We start from the raw sequence: 21228 nt of genomic DNA on the forward strand, positions 1-21228 counted from the left end.
AAACCCAGAGCCGAGCCATCTTTGAGATTTCCTTCTTTTATTCTCTATTTCAGGAATCTGTACTCCCACCTCCCACAGGCCCACTCCTACTGTTACTCTCCCTCAGGTCCCAACCCTTCCTGCCTGAGGTGACTGCAGTGTCCAGCTAACTGGGCTTCCTGCCTCCTTTTGGCCCTCCTAAAGCCCTCAGCCCATTGTTGCCAGCTAATGTTCTTAAAATATAAACCAAATCATGTAATTTCCCTGCTTTAAGCCTTTGACTTGTTCCTCACTGCCTGATAACGTCAAGGTTATTAACAACACAGTTCACCATGCTAGTGTCATATCCCACCCACCCTCCGGCTTCCTCCAAGTACCCCTCCCAGCTCTCGCCGATGGCCACTGTCACTCCCAATGGGGAAAAGGTGGGGGGGGAGGGGTCTCAAAATAATACTCATTAAGTGGCACTAATTGGTTTTAAGAAGCCCTAAAATGTTGCATAAAGCACTAGTCACACATCTGCCTGTCTCAAACCTATTTGAATGTTCTTAGTTTTCCTTAGAAAAAAAAATAACATCATAGTTTGGATCAGAAGCCATTATTTCAACGTAATTATTCACTATCAAATTTGTTTACTTCTCACGGTCCCCTTGAGAAGCAAACAAACCAAGCTATTCCTTCATTCTACCCAGTTAAGAAATTGTTATATATATATAACATATATATGTATGTATATATGTATATATATAATTATACATTTATAAATTATGAATTTCTCTTTCATCCTCTAAGCAAACCAACCAACACCCTTGAGTGTCCACCAGGAGGCGCCGGGGGTGTAGAAAGACTAGCGGTACCTTCACGGTTGGAGAGGCAGCGATGGATGCAGCACTGATGGAACCCGGCTTCCTTTTTTAAGAATCAGTGAGAGGGAAGGGAGCAGAGCTGCGTTATTTTAGGGAAACGTTGTCGCCCTCCCCCTCCCGTGTGTAGGTAGCGTCTGGGGTGTGTGCGGGCCCCATGGAGAGACGCTGGCGGTGGCTGAGGTGGCAGCTGGGGCTCCAATCGCGGATGCAGTCGGCAGTAACCCGACCCCGCCGGCGCGGGGACTGAAGAGGCGCAGAGTAAAGCCGCGAGCTGCGAACAAAAGCCCTCGGCGCGGGGCCCGAGCCCCGGACGTGCGGTAAGTGAAGCCGCCCGGGGACCCGGAGCGGCCAGCACTCGCGAGGCCAGGCTATCCCAGGAGTCCACCTCGCTGGGATACGGCTGAGGGACTCGGAGGGCATCTGGGGGCAGGTGTCCGAGCCTAAACTGGGGTGGATGGTGCCTTTAGCGCATCAGATTTGGAGGGGAGCCGGTGCATCTGGAAGGAGGACCCAGGCAATTTCTCCATCCCGGGCAAAAACGGGGCAGGTGTGGGGGTGGGATGAGGTGGGCACAGCGCCTAGCAAGCCATACACAAAAGGCAGGAGCAAGATCCATCACCCCTCCCGGAGAGGCCTTTTGGGATTGAGGCATTTCTCTCAGTCCTTCCATCACCCCGTGCTTGGGTCTCTGGCAGAGAGCAATCAGCCATAACTTCTTCCCTAGGCAAATGGGGACCTCGTAGCAATGCCCTTTTGATGAATAGGCCTCTTCCCTTTTTGTTCCTGCAAAGCCGCATCCCCTGTTGCCCGCCTAAGCTACAAACAAATACCCTAATCCTCCCGGGAATCCTCCAGCGCCTCTCTGGCCGGCTACTGCCCTGCACCTCGATCTTTTCATCTTAACTTGCAGCAGTAAGGAGATGCATCCAGCGGGCCAGACGCCCTGGGGAGCTTGACCAAGGCCTCTGCCCCGCACTCCGGGGCTCAGGGAGATGGAGACTGCTCTCCGTGCACCAGGACCGGCACCCGCCTGGGTTTCCTGGGCATCGGTATTATGATTTACGTTCCACCTGGGCCTCTGAGCCTAATCCCAAAGCGGATTAAGATGGGAGGGGGTGGATATGAAGGGGGTGGGGGGAACTGTTCTCAAATGTATCCCATGATGTCCCTCTCTTGTCTTCCGCAGAGACTCCACAAAAGGACAGGGCTCAGTCATGGTGGACCCCATTCCTGAAGAGGAGAAGGCAGGAGCTGAGCCCGGCGGCTCAGGAGGAGGAAATGGAGCAGCCGCATCCGTGCCCCCTGACGCCCAGGGCGCCCAGCAGCCCGCAGCCTCTTCGGGCTCGGCCTCCGCGTCGGTGCCCTGCAAGGCTGAAGTCCCGTGCGCCGCAGAAGGCGGGCGGCGGGAGCAGTCCCCGCTGCTGCACCTCGACCTCTTCAACTTCGACTGTCCGGAGGCCGAGGGCAGCCGATACGTGCTGACCAGCCCCCGCTCGCTCGAGGCCTGCGCCCGCTGCGCGGTCAAACCAGTAGAGCTGCTGCCACGGGCCCTGGCGGACCTGGTGCGTGAGGCCCCAGGCCGCTCCATGCGAGTGGCCACCGGCCTGTATGAGGCGTACGAGGCGGAGCGGCGTGCTAAGCTCCAGCAGTGCCGGGCCGAGCGCGAGCGCATCGTGCGCGAGGAGAAGCGGCGCCTCTTCACGCCGCTGGGCCCCGCGCCTGCCGCGGCCTCGGCCCCCAGCGCCGGCAGCAGCAGCAGCTGCAGCAGCGCCAGCCTCCCGGCCTCGCCCGCGCCGCGTGCGGCCCGCAAGGCCTCCTCCAGTCCGTCCCCGGCCCGGACCCAACCTCTGCCCGCGGGTTCTCGGGCGGGCAGGAAGAGCCACTCACTAGATTCCTTGTCCCGCCGACGTGAGGGCGCCCTCAGCTCCGAGTCGGGCGCGTCGTCGTCGTCCTACAGTGGGGAGAGCCTGCGGGAGCTGCGTTGGCCGCAGAGGGTCTCGGCCAGGAACAGCTGCCCCGCGGGGTCTTTGTCCTCCGCCCCCAACCCTCTGGGCCGCCCGTCCGCCCTGGCCCTGGTGCCGCTCACCGCCCGCAGCTTCAGCCTCGGCGACTTGAGCCACTCGCCGCAGACGGCCCAGCACGTGGAGCGCATCGTGCGCCAAGTGCGCGCTGAGCGGGGCCTGAGAGGAGTACCCGAGCGCGACCGGAAGATCGCGGCGCTGATGCTGGCGCGGCACCAGGAAGAGCGCCTGTTGCTGGAGCAGCGCGCAGCGGCCCACGGCCAGTGGGAGCAGCAGCGCCTTTGCGCTGAGCAGCGACGGGAGCGCGACGAACGCGAGAAGCGGCGAGCCCTGGAGCAAGGCCGCCGGGCCTGGGCTGCGCAGGTGGAGGAGCGGCGCGGCCGCCGGGGCCGCGAGGAGCGGGAGGCGGCGCGGCGGCGGCAGCGGCAGTGCGAGCTCAGCGAGGAACGGAGGCGGGAGCTGGCCGATCGCCAGGGCCTTCTCCGGCGGGAGCGAGCGGAACGCTCCGCTCGGGAGGACCGGCTGCGCAAGCTGCAGCAGGAGCAGAACCTGAAGCAACGGGAGGAGGGCCTGAAGGAAGGGCGCGAGCGGGCCGAGCAGGTCCGCAAGGAGCGCGCCCAGCGCGCAGCCCGCACCAAGCAACGGCAGGAGGGCCAGCTGCAGCGGGAAAAGCGGGAGCTGAGCCGGGCGGAGCAGGCGCGTCACCAGGTGTTCCTGCAAGGCCGGGCCCGGCAGGAGCACGAGGAGCGCGAGGGCCTGCGGAGCTCCCTGGAGGCCAGCTTGGGCCGCGCGCAGGAGAACTACGAACAGTTGGTGGAGCAGCGCACCCGAGAGCTGCGGGAGCGGGCCCGGAGGGAGGAGCTGCAGGGCCGGAGAGCCAAGGAGACGGCCGAGCGCAAAGATCGCGAGCATCAGGCGCACCTGGAGGCACTGGCCCGGGCAGGGCAGCGGCGGCTGCAGCACGCGACGCAGGCGGCCGAGGAGGCTGTGCAACAGAAGGCGCGGCGCGTGGGTCAGAGCCGGTCAGAAAAGGAGCGGGCCCAGCGCGCCAACAAGGAGAAGGTGGAGAGGGACGAAGACTGTCGCCGGCGGGAGCTACTCCAAGCTATCGGGCGCAAGCTGGAGCGCAGCGAGCAGCTATCGCGTGAGCGGCGAACGGCACTGGAAAGCGCTCGCTCCACAGCCCGGGCCTCCTTCCACGTGCGCGAGAAAGTGCGCGAGGAAACCAACACACGCTCCTTCGACCGCATGGTACGGGAGGCCCAGCTGCATGCCAGCCTGGACCGCAAATGACGGCGCCCTGGGCTGGCTAGACTGCCATGCTCAGCCCCGTGGGGCCTCCCGTGGCCAGTTTGACCAGACTGTGGGAGTCCCCGGTGGGGGCACAGCACAGTGACCTCTCCAATCCGACCTCTACACCATGAACAATGAGGCAATGGGAGGACCGACATGCAAGACCTGTCAGTCCGCTGCCTTTGTTCTAAAAAACTGACTTCCTATAGAAATGACAGCACAATCTTTGACCACATCCACCCTTGGTCGCTCCCGCACCGGCCCTTCCCAAGCTGCCCTGTGTGTCTTTTGGGTTGGAATAGAAAGCCGTGAGAAAGGGGCTGGGTCGGGCCTGGGGAGAGAGCCCCCACGGGAGAGAATGCAGGGGTAATTGTGTCCCCTTCTGCAGCAATCACCCTAGGCACCTTTCATATATTGGTATGTGAGAGGACTGCGATTACTGCAGCTGAGGAGGCATTTTCCTAGCTCACCTCCATCTTTTAAAATACGGCAAGTTGCACAAAGCGCTAGGCTTCACAACAAAGCACAGGTCTTCCAAGGTGTTAGGCCACACCCAAGTGACCCAAAAAGCTTTTGATTTTTGTATGCTTGACTTTAATCTGCCACTTGAGCAAATTCTGGTCTTAGTCCTGATAGTTTTTTCATTGATTCCCTTAGGTTTTCTAGTTAGACAATCATCTGCAAATAATGATTAATTTGTGTCTTTTTTTTTTCTCTCTCTCCTATTCTTCCAAGTGACACAAGAAATTAGTTGGTTTGGTGATGCTGTTTAGCTTCAGTGGAATCCCCCAGCCTCTGAGGGAGGTGGGTTCCTTAGGCAGCAGCTTTCCACCGGATTAAGCATTCTTGCAGGGTAGTTTCAGGAGGAGGCAGTGTATGATGCCCACCTCCCACTGTGGAGCCCACTCTTCACGGACAGCAGCCATGCCTTAAGAAGCAGAGCTACCTTATGTGCCTGCCCAGGCCAATCCTGCCTAAATCTTCAGCCCTGGATGCAGTCCCAAGGGTGGGCCCTAGGGAGTTTGGATTTCCTCTGGGAAGGAATCGTCACAGTGGCTCTGAGGACAGTTGACTGTGGTGGCTGAAGAGCTGGAATTGCCTCTTTGCTGTTGAGAGTTGTGCTCACTATTGTTGGCAGTGTATCTGTTCTTCCGCCTCTCCCCAATGTGAGGAAAAAGATAATCTCTCCCTTCAATGCCCTCTCACCTAGGACTGAAAGTATTTAATCAGTCTCTCTGTGCCTCACCTTTCCCATTGGCCAGATGGGGCTGTTGGTACTCTTCTCCTGGTACCTCAAGGTCTCCCGGATCCAAAGCACCACCTCAGTATTATGTGTTGGTCTTCTTTGTGCCTTTCTTGACCTGGAGTTGGGAGGCAGGAGGGCTGCTATTGGCCTAGTTTGTTTCTGGGAATATGGATTCCTAGCATTGGAAGGAACAGTGCTCACAGACAGATGGTCATTTTGCCTCTGGGGGAAATACTAATATTTGCAAGACCAGGCCACTCCCTGGTCCAAAAAGTCCTGTTCTGTTGTCATCTGGAAAGTTTAACCCCTAGAGTATTTCTCTTCCATGAAGCCAAAGTCAGCCCCCAGCTGTGTCCACCCACTGACTCTGCCTTCACCAGGGAAGGTGGGAAGTAAAACATTACTTCTTACATTAAATCAAGATCAGGAAATGAAAGTTACCAAAAAAATCAGCGTCGAGAACTACTACATATTATACATAGTTCATGTATATTCTGCTGGACAGAATTATTTCTAAAGTGTCTGATGTTACACACATGCACACAGTCTGTCAGTACCCCCCTTATCACGTGCCAACAGGTATAGGAGTATTGTGTAGAAGGAAGCAGTGCTTGGGTGTTGTGAAACTAGGAACTGTGCCAGGGTTTATTTCTTGAGTGGGTGAATTGTTTCCTCAAATTTTCTTGTCAGTAACCAAGTTGTCTATGAGCTGTAATAATTGGCATTGTGAGTCAGGGGCATTTAACTAAAATGTTAATGTCATACTTGGTTCTTACCTTGTGGTTCCTGATTTGCTAGAGGGCTTTTGAAACCTTAATAGAAAATGTGACCTAAAACTACTTACTTCCAAAGTAGGTACATTCACATGAGAAGGACACAATCTGGGGTTTTTGGATAAGGCACTGAAAGATACATAGGGGATCTTACCTGGCCCTTTATTCAGTTTGTTTTCTGACTTACTGAGTGACTTCAGGTAGATTAGCTCTTTGTGCCTTGGTTTCATGGTCAAAGGGATGGTGACCTTTGCCCTCCCTCTCACACAAGCACTGTGAGGAATGAGTCAGAATCAAAGTGGTGCTCTCAGTACTATGACTTTGGAACTGCCGGTGCAGTTGCTATAAACAGAGCGGATCATGTGTCTGTACTGTACCCAGAGAGCGTAATGTACTGTCATGGCCTAGTGCAGAAAGGAATGGTCTCCAAAAGCATGTTGCAGATCACAGTGATCTGCATATTTACATCACATGTGATGCAAATGCCCAGGCTTGAATGTCACCAAATAATGCACTCAGAGAAAAGCACTGTGTAAAGGAAAAAACTTTTGGATTAAAAAAAACACACAAAACTATATAGCTAAGTAGAATTAAAGCAAACACAGAAGCCAAACCTAGTAATAGTAAAGAATGGTTCTTCCAAATTGCAGACCATCCCCTATAAAACAGACCCATCTCTATATCCTAGGATAAGTGGTCATGTTGCTTTTTAAGGAGGAGCAATTTCCAAGATCCTTTGTTGGGCCCTTTATTTATAGTACGTATTCTCTTTGAAATGATGCCAGAGGATAAGCGTTTCTTATTCTGAAATGTGGCAAGAGAACGTTGGAGGCAGGGATGATTGTAAAGAATTGCTTATGATGCGAACATTCTAATAAGTGCCCAGAATTTTCCTCAGAGCACCATGCTGAAAGTTCTTACTATCCGACGAAACTGCAGCCTTGAAGTGGCCCCAGACCTTCACATTTACCCTCCTGGAACATTCCTTGCTCAGGAAAGAGAGAACATGAAGTGTGATGAGGAGGAATGAAAAAGGTTGGAAGAAGCTTTAGTTTGGTTCATTACCAAGGAGACAAGCAGGTCAAAGCCATTTCACTGGTGAAGCTAGCCCAGTGTCCTGCTCAGGCAATGACCAATGCTTACACCACATCTGGACAGGAAGACGGAAGTTTCCTTTTGGAAGCACATGGACTGTGAGTCTTCCATGGGAGTAGTAAGCAGGATTTGCCAAAGGTGAAGAGTCTGTGGGTTGAAAGGCATATGAGAATGTAGCTTGTGTTCAGGCTGTTCTGTAATGCCCATCACTTATCATTCCCCCTCCTTTAAAAAGGCCATTGAAACCGAGGGTGACTGACTCTACATAAGGCCCTGTATCTTGTTTAACATCCATTCCCCTGTAGCCCATGGTTTAACACCTCACAAAGGGTAAGCACATAAACACTGGGTGGGGAGAGGGGGAGTCGATGGATGGCTGATGGACAAATGAGTGGTGACCAGGGGAAATCTGTGTAAAATAGATTGGGCAGGCCTCCATTCATTCAATAAATTTGTAATGAGCACCTGCTATGTGCCAGGTGCTGCTCTTGGTGCTGGAGAGACAGTCTCTCTGATTATTGACCCTAGGGACCATTTATGCTCCATTTATGTCATGAGCAGGCACCTGTATTTCCCCATTGAGTTTAACTACCTCCCCACCCTGCTATCCATCCACAGGAAGACCTGATGGCCCTTCAAGCACTAATTTCAAGCCTTCTCAGTTTCCTGGGGACACGCCATCCACCAGCCAACCATCATCTAGTCACTGTTGTTCTCTTTCCCTCAGAGGAGCCTTGATTAATCAGGTCAAATTCATAAGGTCGTGTAGTTAATCTCTTTTAAATTACAGTAAAAAGAGAGAAATTAATTACCTTCAAGGGCATTGATCTGTGTTGCCTTTAGCAGAGGCAGCATAAATAATGATCATGGTCCTAGAGAACTGAGCCACAGGCCATGCAGAGTCCCAGATCACCAAAATGGGACCGGGTCCATCATTCAACTGTTCTTGCTGAGACAAGAAACTCAACATTTCAGAAGCATTTGTTTTAAAGTCCTCACAAAAAAGAGATTTCTGATCAATACTAAATCAATGAGAACGTTTAGTGATCCAGAACATCCCACTGCTTAAAACTTCCTGGTAATTGAGGTAACCCATAGGTTGCTGTGTAGACTGGCCTTATCTCCACCATGTAACTGCATCTCCACCCTGCATGTCCCATAGAAACATTTGACAGTGGAACATAAGGAAACCTGGCATTTCTTGACACAGTGTGCCTGGATAGGGGCTTCCAGGAGCCCAGCAGACAACTCTCAGTTGTAGAAATGTTTAGTTTAGGCCTTATATGTGACACATAAGGAGTGTTTTGGGAGTCTCATGCAGCACCTGCAGTATTACACATGATCACACGCTTTGGTTACATGACTTTACAGAAGAGCATCTTGTCTGCTCACGCGTGTGCTCTGTCCCATGAAGCTCTGATGCGCTCTCCACATGCGCCTCCTCCCAGCCCATGCATCCCCCACATGTCCCAGGCCTTCATCCTGTCCCTGGTGCTGCTCTGGCTTCCCAGAGGTCAGCACTGGGACAGAGGGTAGAGTTAGTAGCAGACATTAAGATATAGAAGGGCAGGGTGATTTCATTCTGAGGAACACTGGTAATCATTGTTTGCAATGTTGCTGCTTCCTGATTCATCAAATATCGTCATGTCTCACATAAGCACAAAAACCTAGTCCAACGCGATTTTTAAATTAGCTTCCATTTTGAACTATTCCTGCCTTTCTTCCTCTCCACTAGTTTAGTATTGATGGCATGTTTTTGTGTCAGACACTTGCACAATTCACAGGACTGTCAGAAAGATGATCTATATCTACTCCTGTGTTTTTGAGTGTGCACGCACATGTACACACATGTACACACATGTACGTGCATGTACACACACATGCACACACACAGTCCCAGCATCAGTGTTCTTGCAGAGGCAGAGAACCTGTAGCCATCTTTTTCCTCCAGGGAATGGTAAGCTCTGGGAAAATGGAGCTGCCCCTTTTGTGGGGGTCCATTGATTCCACCTACCCCCAGCTCCAAGACTGCTTCAGGCTCTAACCCGTAAGCATGGTGTCCATATTTCCCAAATGCATCATTGAGCCACGTGGGTGACAAAGGCTTTTCATGTGGCCACTACACTTCTCCTTCCTTCTCCTCAGTGTGAGAGACTGACTGGGCACTGGAATTTGGATGCCAAAAGTTGACATTCAGAATATCTCAGTGTGACAGAATGACTGATATCTACAAAGTTTTGAAAATCCAGTCCATGTGGTTACCATGCCTTCAAGTCAAAGCGTTGGGCAAAAGAACAAGTGTCTTGACTTATTCAAACTATTACCTACTGTTCCACATGCTCTTCTTGTCATCTGTCAAATGGGGACAATAAATCCTAGTTGGTAGGGAGTTTTTAAATGAGTAATGTTTGGTAAGCAGCACCATCCCTGGCAGATAGAACTCAATTTGTGGATACTGTTATTCTGAACTTGGGAGGGCGGTAAAGGAAGGAATGTGGTAGGTTGAACTTCAGCCAGGTGGTCCTGGTGGATGCCAGGCTTGGATGGCAGCCCTTTGCGCATGTCTATCCCTTGCTGTGTGACAATTCCCCAGTCATTCCAAAAGAAGGGGCTCTGGAATAATGGGCCTCCAGGAATGTGCAGTAGTCTGTGGCTGGGGGAAGAGGAAGGGAGTACCTTGTTTACCAAATGTTTGGCAATAAAATTGATATCTGATGATAATTTTTGAAATTTTATTTTAAGACTTCCTAAAGGATGTTTATACTGACAGGATGTTTTAAAATGTGTGTCTTTCTTGGGGAAAAGGGTGGGTTTCTGTCCCAGCGAGACCCAAATTCTTTGAAAGCATCTTTAACAGAAACAAGTAGGAAAGGTTGTAGGAGAACCACTGTTCTAGGGGGTCTGATACCACAGGATGTGGCACGGGGCAGGAAGTCTGGGACGTGCAGCCCTCTCTGCTGTGGCCACATGGGAATGAGAAAGAGGGTCTGGCACAAGCCCAACCTGGAAGAGTGCTTTTTCTGAGAAGGCTCAGAAAAAGCCCCGGCCTCCTTTCCTGCCACCCCCACCCCCAGCCATGCAGACAGCGGCATGGAGGTTAGCTGCAGGAATGGCTTTGGAGAAGTCCGTTCCCCACTCTGGACATATATCAATGTACAGAGGTGCTGCGCAGGCCGACTGGCCCATGCTAGTTCTTACCGTGCATTGGGAAGGAAGACAAAAAGTGGGACGAGCTGCCAGAAGCTCTCCTGCTTTGTCACCTTTCTAGTGCCCTTGGATCCCCTACGGGGAGGCTCCAGTGGACCTTAGAGGCCTCCTGAGCCCTCAGCAAAAGAGCAGAGTAGGCAGACTCTGCCTTCCAGGAACATCTGCTTATTTGAAGAGAAGTCGCAGGGTGAGCAAAACACGTAGTCAAAGGGAACAATTTGCTAATGCTGGGATTGCAAGGGTAATGATAACCGATGCATACTAAGCACTTACACTATGCAGCTGACTGTCTTAAGCACTGACTCATCACAAGATCTCTAGTCCCACTATTCCCATTTTACAGATGAGAAGTTTTTTTTTTATGATCTTTTTTTTTTAATTTATTTTTTTAATTTATTGGGGTGACAATTGTTAGTAAAATTACATAGATTTCAGGTGTACAATTCTGTATTACATCATCTATAAATCCCATTGTGTGTTCACCACCCAGAGTCAGTTCTCCTTCCATCACCATTTATTTGATCCCCCTCACCCTCATCTCCCACCCCTCACCCCCATTACCCTCTGGTAACCACTAAACTATTGTCTGTGTCTATGAGTTTCTGTTTCTCATTTGTTTGTCTTGTTCTTTTGTTGTTTTTGGTTTATATACCACATATCAGTGAAATCACATGGTTCTCTGCTGTCTCTGTCTGACTTATTTCGCTCAGCATTACACTCTCAAGATCCATCCATGTTGTCACAAATGTTCCTATATCATCTTTTCTTACCGCCGAATAGTATTCCATTGTGTATATATACCACAACTTCTTTATCCATTCACCTATTGAAGGACATTTTGGTTGTTTCCATGTCTTGGCCACCGTAAACAAAGCTGCAATGAACATTGGAGCAGATGAGAAATTTGAGGCACTAAGTTTAAATGACTTGCCCAAGGTCACACAGCTAGTGTTGGGCAGAACTGGGCTTAGAGTCAAGTTAGTCGGCTATATAGCAAATGCTTATAACTAGTATGTTTGGCCCAGCCAAAAGCTCTGGCCTTATGTTTCATAGTCTGCCTGCATTGCCATAGGTAGGTTGAGAATTCTGCCCGGGCTCCCACTTCTGCAGCCACTAAAAGAAGTGAAAGCAAATGACAGGGAGGGAGGGAAGTGAACTTCCCTGGGAAGGGAAAGGGTTGATTTATGAAGGGTTATTAAAATAAGTAAAAGCATCCTGTTCAAGAAAGGAGAAAATGCAGTGAGCACACAGAAATAAAGGAAGAGAATAAAAGGAAAGAGGCTGGGGAATACTAGAACGACGCCATAGACAGGAAAATTCAGGCAGGGTATAGATCTTGTGAGTACGTGTGAGCAGGCTAAGTAAGTCAATGCCTCAGAGGAAAGAGAGGCCCTGACTGCAGCATCTAAGGCAGCTGAAGCAAGATCCAGGGAGGAGAAAGGAGAGAGCAGGTGCCTAGAAACTGATAGTTACTATTTAGGTACCGACTCAAAATGTGTTCAGTCTATAGGTGTCAGATCCACATAGATAAGGGTAGGCAAGCCAACTCTAAGGGGCCTTCCAAAAGTCACCAAAACTTCTAGCAAAAAGAATATACAAGGAACAAAAACATACAACTTCTTGTGCTGGTGATTAAAACCACTTGAAAAATCCTTGGAATCCATTAGAAGGTACTTTTGAGATATCTCTTCTCTCTGTGGGCACTAGAGTGGATTTAGTTCCTACGTCAAGTAGCAGAAAAAGTACACAAAGCTCAAGGAAAGACAGTCTGTTTTGTCACTTAAAGGGCTATTGGTAGCAGGTACATCACAGAAGGTGAAGATTTGAAATGAACACAGAGTGATTTAGAATGATTTAGATTATATTTGTCGGGCAACAGAAAATCTGTTACTGATTTTCTTTAATGTTCTTACCATCGAATCCTGAGGTGAGATGCCAGATTGCCCATTCAGTTAGGCTGAATGATATGAAATTTGTTGATATTCAACTGTTTTTTGACCTACAAAGCAGCAGACAATGGGCTGTCTGAAGCCCTTGAAGGACCTGGGGGTGAGGGAAGGAGAGATGCCCAGATGGCTGGGGCATTTAGGTCTCATATGGAAAGAGATGTCCCTTAAGGAGCTGGCACAAACAGGTCAAGGGCAGGCTGACAGTGTGCACAGACAAAGGGTAGCTATTCTGCGTGCAGGAAGCACACATTTACGTCAGTGCATCTAAATGGGAGCTCCCTTGGTCTCCCCTCACAGACTGGGCAGCACGGCTCTTCATTTCCCTAGAATCTGCAAACTTTCCTGCAGAGGCTGTGGCCCTGTGTCTGAGGCGCGCTCCCAGGGGGCCTGCAGGAAGCAAGCTGATCAGCACGCTGCTGCCTGCCTGTCTAGAATACCAAACAGCAAACAGCACTGCAGGCTCCCGTCTCCCTGTAGCAGCCCGCTACCCTGGCACCAGCTCCACCCTCCAAGAGCCCTTTCTCTCCCTCCATTGTGGCTTTTCTACAAACCCACTAGTTTCCAGGTGGTAGAAATATGCCCACGATCCAACAATATGTTTCTAAAACCTTCTCCATGACAACGCAGGGCCATGAGCAAGCTGCCAGCTCACAGCCAGCCAGAGAATGGCCCTGGGGGCAGACAGCATAGAGACAGCGGGGCAGCTGGGGATGCAAACATTCTGTCTTAGCTGCAAGGCAATCCTGGGGTTAACACAGCCCAAATTCTGGGGAAGCATATGGAAGCAGTGAGCACCTGTCTACAGATGCCCAACAATGATAATTCCTAAACCTTGACTTTAGCACAAAAGCCAAATTGTCTAGGGAAGCTGGGACTTCCTTTCTTCTTGAAAGAGCTTTTGTACCTAAACAAGAGGAGAGAAATGAAAATACAGCAAAGGACTGGGTTTTTCAATGGGCTGCTGGTGCTTTGTGATGGACAATTTCTTTATAAATTCCAAGTGTCATCCAGATGGTGTATCGCACAGATGTTGCACCCCTCCCCCCCACCGCCCACATCCCTCCCAGCTCCAGCTGATCTCACCATGGCCAGAGCCTGTGAACCAAGACCTCTACTTTCCCTCCCTACTATTTAATGACAACATTACCCTTGGGGCAGAACGGTGGCCACAGCCGAGATGGCTGCTTGAGACCCAGCATCCACAAAGACGTTTCCTAGGAGACAGCTTATTGTCGGGAGTGCGTGTGGGGTCATCAAGAAAAATGATAAACAAGTGAAGAAGCCAAAGGAGCAAGGGAGGGACATATCTGTGAGCTGGAAACAGGGCTGAAGACAGGAGCCAAACCAGATCACCGATTCTCCTTCCTGAGTCTGCCCTTTGGTTTAGCTTCTGTGGCTAAACCAGAAGCAGGACTTCCAGACCTGCAGGCAGCCTTTAGTGGGGAGCCAGGTGCCTTCCCTGCCTTGCTCATACCATACCCTTCCCCAGCCTTCACCCCACCTATTTAAGCAGAGCCCTCTTCAATGGTTTGGTGGTTCAATGGTTTGGTTTCAAAAACGGGATGCTGAAGGCGATAAACTGCAACCTGGGGTCAGAAGGACATCAGACCATTTGCCACCAGTCACTGCATCAAGCAAACCCAAACTCAGGGATCCTGGAGCCACCTATCCCCATTCTCCTGGGATGTTCAAATAGGACCAGGGCTCCCTCCCTCTCTGTTCCCCTCTACTCTTCTGATGGGTTCAGTGCTGAGCTCCCGCTCTGACGTCAACACCAGCTCTTGCTGCAAGGTTGGGGAGTGGAGGTCTCCTTTGGGGTGCTTCCCCGGGTCACTTACTCTCCACACAAAGAAGTGAGTAGACAAGGGAGTGCCACAGGCATGTCAGCATTGGCTCTGGGGTAGTTCATGGCTGCAGCTACTTTATGTCTGAGAGCGTTATTTTTATCTTCTAAATTACAGGACCAGCTACATAACTTGCAGTCCCAGTGTAAAATGAAAATTGATGGCCTGTCATTCAAAAATTACTAACAATTTCAAGACAACTACAGCAGAGCATTAAATGAAGCCTGGGACCCTTCTAAGTACAGGGCCCGTGGTGTCCACATAAGTTGCATCCCCATGAAGCCAGCCCTGTCAAATCTTTGTTCCTGGTAGAAGAGGCTACTGCCAAATATCAGGAAGATAAAATTTATGGAGTTTTTAACTTTGAGAGTCATTAAGCCTTTTACAGTTGCAAAGCCAGACTCATATTAAACACTAGAAAGAAATTCAGACACCCTATTTTGTTTTTCTTGATCTAATTCCCCTTCAGATCTTCCCTACACATAAGTACAAGGGCTGGGGAACACTTTTCTAGGACCATCAGACATGGTTGGTAGGACACAGCCTTTCCCACAGTGGGAGAACCTGGTTTCTGCCCATTTCATTGAGATTCAACTCTCTTGCAAAAATTGTAGTGGCTAAAACTGTAGAGTCAGACTCACCTGGCTTTTGGGTCACCTTGGACGAATTATATAAATTCTCTGAGTTTCAGTTTCATCATCTGTAAAGTGGGGACGGTAATGGTACCATCTCACAGGTTGTTAAGAGGATGAAATGAAATAAAGCACACAGAGGTGCCTGGCACCTCATATGTGCTCAATAAATAGCTTTTATTATTAATCTCATTGTTAGTCTTTCTAAAGGAGGTGGTTCTAAAAGTTGAGCTCTGTTGAACCAGAGGTAACCATGAGCTGAACTATTTCTCTTAATTTCACTCTCAGAAAGAAAATGCTGGAAGGAACGCGGAGAGCCTGGCTGGAGGTCTCCATGTTCAACCCAAATCATAGACTCTACACAGTCCTCAACACTGACTCTCAACTAAGCTCCTGAGGTGACCCCCTCCCCCAAAACTGAATAAAGGCAGTTCTCGTGCCAATTCTCAGACAAAATTAAGTCAAAGCATGAAAGTGTCCTAATTTTAGACTTCCCCCAGTGCTGTTTGTCTTAAGACCTTGGTGCATGCTTCTGCATATCTATACTAAAATGTACTATAAAATGGCAACCACTTAAAACCAACATGTACTGAGTATTTTAAAGGTTAAGACCACAAAGAGTCATGATTTCCACATGCTTTGTCATCGGAACACATGTAAGGTGAACATGAACTTTGGAGCACTGATTTTTCATCAACATTAACTAATGTGACCCCATGAGGAGTAAGCAGAGGGGATTAGTGGGCCCAGAAGACGGCCTGTTTGATGGCATATTTGAGAGTGGCCTCCCCTCCGACCCCACTTCTCCCCATGCTCTTCTAGGGAGGAACTCTGAGCCTGGCCCATCAGAGTCTGTGCCCAAGGAAGTTCAGCCCTTTACCTCCCTCCACAAATGGTTTGTGCACCAGGGACAGTTAAACCACCGTAATCTCCTTGTCACAGTAGAGGACGTGCCTGAGACAAATGAGGAGGCTGAATGCCCTGTTCTGAGGCGATGGCGTTCTTTTTCTCAAAGGCTTCAGTCTTATTCTTTTTAGACTAAAGGATGAAGCCTCCTGCTCTGAGGCAAACGCAACCCTACAGACCTGCTTACACGCTGGGTTAAGCGTCCCTGGGCATCCCAGCCCTTAGCAGAGCTGCTGGGGTTTCTGAGCCTCCTGGGCTGCGGCATCACGACTGTGCACGTTCAGAGGTCGGTTTGGGAGTGTGGCGGACGCTGTGCATTAGGTCCCTGAAGCTGAGGCTGATGGGCCAGGAGCCTGGCAAACTGTGCTCTTCTCAACCTTCAGGCTTCAGTGAGAGCCACCGTCTACACAAAGAACCCCAAAGAGGGCTCTAGCAAAGAGAAGGAAGCACTAATAAAAAGCAGCAGCATCAATTAGATTGCTGCCAAGGCCAATGCTCTTGGGAAGTGTCTTCAAGGAAAGGCTGGCCCGGGGCCAGAGCCCCAGCTTTCAGAGCCGGCTGCCAAGGCTTTGGTCCATTCGATGGTGCAGCGTTCCCTCCATACAGTGACCAGGGAAATCCACCAGGCTGCCCCATCTCAGATTTATAAACAGACCTCCATGGCTGTATATAAATTGAAAACAAATTATAATGGAATTTGCATACGTTTTCGAATCAAATTTGATGTATGGATTCTCCATCCCACCCCATCCCCTTAACCAAGAAACTCTGTTTGACCAGGTTTTCAAGGCAAAAATAACCTAGTAAGGATACGTCCTGCTATACCTCACAGACCTAATCAAAACACTACCAGGTCTCACGTTAGGGTGGAGTTCCCCTGACAACAGGGGTCTTACCGGATACACTCCTGTGGACTGGGGTCTGGCATTGGGCTGTGCTTTGGCCATAGACAACAAGCCCCTTTGGGGAGCCCTTCTTTTGGGGCCTGGCCTGGCAGACTCGATGTAGAAGAAAGCCTTGGGTGTGTCTGGAAGAAGGGAGAGAAGAACGGGAATTGTTCTTCAGTTTTTGCTTGGGATTAAGCAGATGGACATGCTTAAGATTTCTTTAGGCAAGAACCAAGGCGGTTTACAAGTGAGTGTTACTACCATTTATTTATTCAACATTCACTAAGTGTCTACAGTATTCCAGATCCTGAGAAAAGAAGGCAGGTGAGATTGTGGTCCCTGCCTAAGGCATTGCCAGTCTGGTGAGGGTTGCAGACAGGACCCTCTGATAGGTGAGGACATAGGTGAAAGCCCACAGGCAGTGCTTGTCCCGGGAGGGTCAGAGACAGCTTTCTAGGGAAAGTAATGTGTAAGACGAGTGCTGATGGATAAGCAGAAGGCTGACAAGAGGCTTCTTTCTCTCTTGCCTAATAGTCCATAGGCAGACGGGTGGTCCAGGCTGGGTAGATTGTCCCAGAGCATGAGGTTGCCCATGGCCCAGCAGCCTTCTTACCTGTTTCTAGGATGTTTTCCTCATTTGCGTAATCAAAGCTAACCCACCAGCACCACTTCCACATTCCAGGAAAAAAGACGAGAAGGCAGGCCAACAATTTCCTCTTGTAGCAGTTGCATACATTACTTCTGCTTTCATCCCGCCAGCCAGAACTTAGTCAGATAGCCACTCCTGGCTGCCAGGGAGGTGAGAGAATATAGTCTTTGGCTAAGTAGCCATATATCAAGCTAATAATAAGAGGGGAGGATGGACACTGGTGGACAATTAGAAGTCTCTATCACAGCAGGGAGAGGATGATCTATGGAATAGCTTGTACCACAGTCAAGGGCAAGAGGCAAAAGAGAGTACAGTGGATTTGGGGAGGGATGTACTATGCACTATACTAAGTACTTTACCTATATTATTTCATTTAAATCTCATAACCCTGTAAATAAGGAATGTTATCATTTTCATTTTACATAAGAGGAAAGTGAAGTTCAGAGAGATTAGGTGATTTTTTCCAAGGTCACACAGTTGTAATGGTGAAGCAAGACATTAATCTAAGTCCACCCAGCTCCAGTCCCACTGGTCTCTCCATGAGGCTACACTTCCTCTCTGTAACGACACCTAGCGGGTAAGAGGAGACTATGGGAGAAGGTGATGGGAGACTCCAGGAGTCACCAGCAGAATGGTGCCCACAGTGGGGCACTGCAGGAAGGAAATGAAGACTAGGAGGCAGGAACGGGATTGGCAACAGTTGGCAGGTGCATGGAAGAAGCAACATCTGATAAAGCCAATTGTTTTTGAACCTAGGAGAATCAAAGTTCAGATTTTGCTTTCAGACCAAATGAACTCTACTAGTTGAATTCTAGAATCTCAAGATGCTCAGATGTAAGGATAATCGTGCCCCCCAAACTCATCCACAGGATGGCTCTGAATGATGATCAGAGACACCTAGTCCAGCCGTACCCACAGCAGCCCCTTCCACAGCACACCTGATGGTTGCTCCTCGTTACCAACTCGAACATTTTCAGGGATGGGTTGCTCACCATCTATCTACAGCCAGTGTCTCTGTCAGAAAACTATGGTACCCTGGTCCCCTTCTGAATGGTCCAGCTGAGGGGGAGACAGATTCCACACAGGTGTAGAGGTTGGGTGAAGCCCACCTATCTGCTGGTGTGCTTAATCCATCAATCCACAGATTGAAGAGTTCAGAGAAACCAGCGGTCCATCCACCCAAGGACAAGGCTCTATGTGAATCTCTGCGCAGAGAATTTTTCTTCATTGCGCTTGACCTAGGGCTTCATGAAATGGAGACCCCTGGGCTGTCTGATTTCTGATGGCATTTCCAACCTTCATGAATTTTAGGTGTGTTCATTAATCCTTTCACCCATAGCCTCACAACCACAACCTTGAAGAAAAATCCCTCTGAAATTTGCAATGGATTTGGTTTATGAATAATTCAGTGTGGCTCATGGCTCAGGGGAAGTATTTGGTTTCTGATGCTCCTATCCTACAGGAAATGTAGGTAGCATGCCATCGGGATGCATCTGCTCAGACTTGAGTGAATGGATGGGAGCAAAGAAGGAGGGAAGGATAAAAGGGAATCAGGATAGGGAATGAGGGAGAGAAGGGGGAAGGAAAGTTAGATATAGAACAATTTTCTCCTTCGAGCAGTCTTAGAAGCACCTAAAGACTTCATCGTAGGCTGGGTAATAGGTTCTGGGGGAAGAGCTGTGGTCAGATTACAGGAGCTGCCTTGGGTGACAGGCCACCCTACCTCCCAGGGCAGCTGCAGGAGAGTAACAATTCAGTGTGGAGCTCATCCATGGAAATGTGAACCCAAATAAAAACCCAGAATCAGTGTGCAAAGCTCCTCTCGGAATGTCCAAGGCTGCAGAAACACCCCCCCGCCATCTTGCCTTGGCATCGTGTCAAGACTAGAAGAGGTGGAAGGAAAGAGCTGGGGACTCGAGTCCAAGGGCTGAGTTCCGGCCCCAGTTCTACCTTTTGTGGCAATGGGATCTTGGAGCAGGTCACTAGTGCCTGGCCTGAGCAGGGTAAGGACAGGATAATGGTACCTGTCCAGAGACTCTGTACCCTCCCAACCCTATCCTAGCAGAGGGCAGACAAATGCAAACTCCATTACTGAGGCCTGTTTGCACTGGTGGACCAGGCTGCCCCATGTAAGGGACCCCTTGATGTAGGCTGAGGACTCACTTAAGGAGTCTATTTTTCTTTTCTCCTGAATCTGAAAGTACTTAACACTCCCATAGTAAGGAAAGGTGAGTCCCAGAAAAAACATGCCAAGAAAGAGTGAGCAAGAATATCTGTCCAAGATCTAGGCAGAGCAGGTCCAATCCACATACCTCACGCTCACTCCGGGAGAGATGTCTCAGGCATGGAGAAGAGCCCGAGGAGGCCCACCTCTCCACCACACAGGCCTAGAGCATCACCTCCTCTAGGCACTCATCACTCCTGGCATCATCCTATTACCTAGGGATGGGCGAGAAGAGTGGGCAGGGCTAGGCAGGCTAGGACTGCAAGCTTCTCTAGAAGTCAGCACTCTCTGACCTCCGTTTCTTCATCTTTAAAATGGAAACTGTAAAAGCACCAGCCCTGGGGGTAAGCTGAGGCAATGGAGGTGAAAGTATGTTATCAATAGCAAGGGGCCTCATAATACTGGTTATCATTGTTGGGGCCACCAGTGCCTGATTCAGTAAGCCCTCACTGGACTGGAGATGGACAGTGAGCATATCCTGGCTGCAGCAGGCTCCCTGGAGGGGCACACAGTGTATGAAATACAGTCCCTGCCTCAAGCTGCCTGAATGCTTGTTGGGAACAACACACACTCCTACAGCACCCTGAGGAACAACACGCCATGGTAGACAACCTCAAACAGGTGCACCACTGCAGGTAGATGGTTGTATGTGGTTAGTAGGCTTGTTTTAGGAGAACTCACAGCCTCCACCAATCAGGCGTCTCACACCCTCCATACCTGGGTGGAGTTACCATGACTGCCAGCCCGGTCCTTGATTCTGCGGTCCCCAAAACCCTGTCAGAAACGGATACACCCTGGAAAGAGGTTCATGTCAGTCAGGCCCCCAGTCCAGATGCCAGTGCATTCTTCACAATGGAAACACACCCCTTCACGTGCACAGAGCACACATCCTTGTAGTGCGGCATAAATCCACACAAGGGACACAGTGAGAGACCAGAAGGTTTGCTTGTAAAAGGAATGAAACCAGACGGTACTGGGCAACCTCACAGGACATCACCTGTTACTCCATCACAATGGCATGGTGATGGCCTCCCATACCTCTCTCATCCAGTCTCTTTCTCTCTGGGTGTCTTGGGAATCCTGAATCCTCATTTGTATAGGAACAGTCACTCTCCTGTCAGTCCTGAGCTTCTCCTTTTTCTGTCCTCCATGAACCATTCTGCCAAGAAAATGTACAGCAAGTTATATCGCACTTTACCTGGTGGTGTTCACACATTGGACATCGGCTTTTTTCATAAGACTTAACCATGAGCTAAATTTGCAAGAACCACACCACCCTGCCCCAGGCTTCCAGCCCCGGGGAGCAGCAGTCCCTTCTGTGATTGGCTGAGCTGTGGTCACTGTCCCAAGGACTAACTCTACCTTCAGGGGAGACTCCATCCCCTCCAAACCAAGGAATTTACAGAAAACAATCTTAGGCCCTGATTCTTAACATTTTTAAACCCATAGTCCACCCACAAAGATTCAAGCAAGCTTTACTACTATCTGTAGTTTGAATGACCAAAATGCTGGATGATGATGATAATGATGATGATTTTAATTTATCTTAGAAGAGTGGATGCATTTTCAAATTCTACCCATTCCACATGCTGACACCCTTCCCCCCCCCCACCCCAGAAGGATGTTCCTTTCCACTGTCACTTTGCTGTGAATCCCT

The 21228-nt window shown here is 49.9% G+C and overlaps 1 protein-coding gene across 2 annotated transcripts; it reads left to right on the forward strand.

Annotated features, from left to right (window-relative positions):
- Nucleotides 1–850: 850 nt before the first annotated feature.
- On the forward strand, nucleotides 851–9994 carry CCDC177 (coiled-coil domain containing 177). Of its 2 annotated transcripts, none has more exons than XM_019733692.2 (2): nucleotides 851–1162; nucleotides 2032–9994. In XM_019733692.2, the coding sequence occupies exon 2, from the start codon at nucleotides 2060–2062 to the stop codon at nucleotides 4157–4159; it is 2100 nt and encodes a 699-aa protein (XP_019589251.2). In that variant the 5' UTR covers nucleotides 851–1162; nucleotides 2032–2059; the 3' UTR covers nucleotides 4160–9994. The 2 variants fall into 2 exon arrangements, with proteins under 2 accessions (XP_019589251.2, XP_019589252.2); XM_019733693.2 differs by lacking the exon at nucleotides 851–1162 and adding an exon at nucleotides 1527–1894.
- Nucleotides 9995–21228: the final 11234 nt, after the last annotated feature.

Source organism: Rhinolophus sinicus, linkage group LG03 (assembly GCF_036562045.2).
Source record: "Rhinolophus sinicus isolate RSC01 linkage group LG03, ASM3656204v1, whole genome shotgun sequence".
In the NCBI taxonomy this organism is placed as follows: Eukaryota; Metazoa; Chordata; class Mammalia; order Chiroptera; family Rhinolophidae; genus Rhinolophus; species Rhinolophus sinicus.

Excerpts from the sequence above, each read along its gene's own strand:
- CCDC177 (XM_019733692.2), top strand. The coding sequence starts at position 2,060 with ATGGTGGACCCCATTCCTGAAGAGGAGAAGGCAGGAGCTGAGCCCGGC.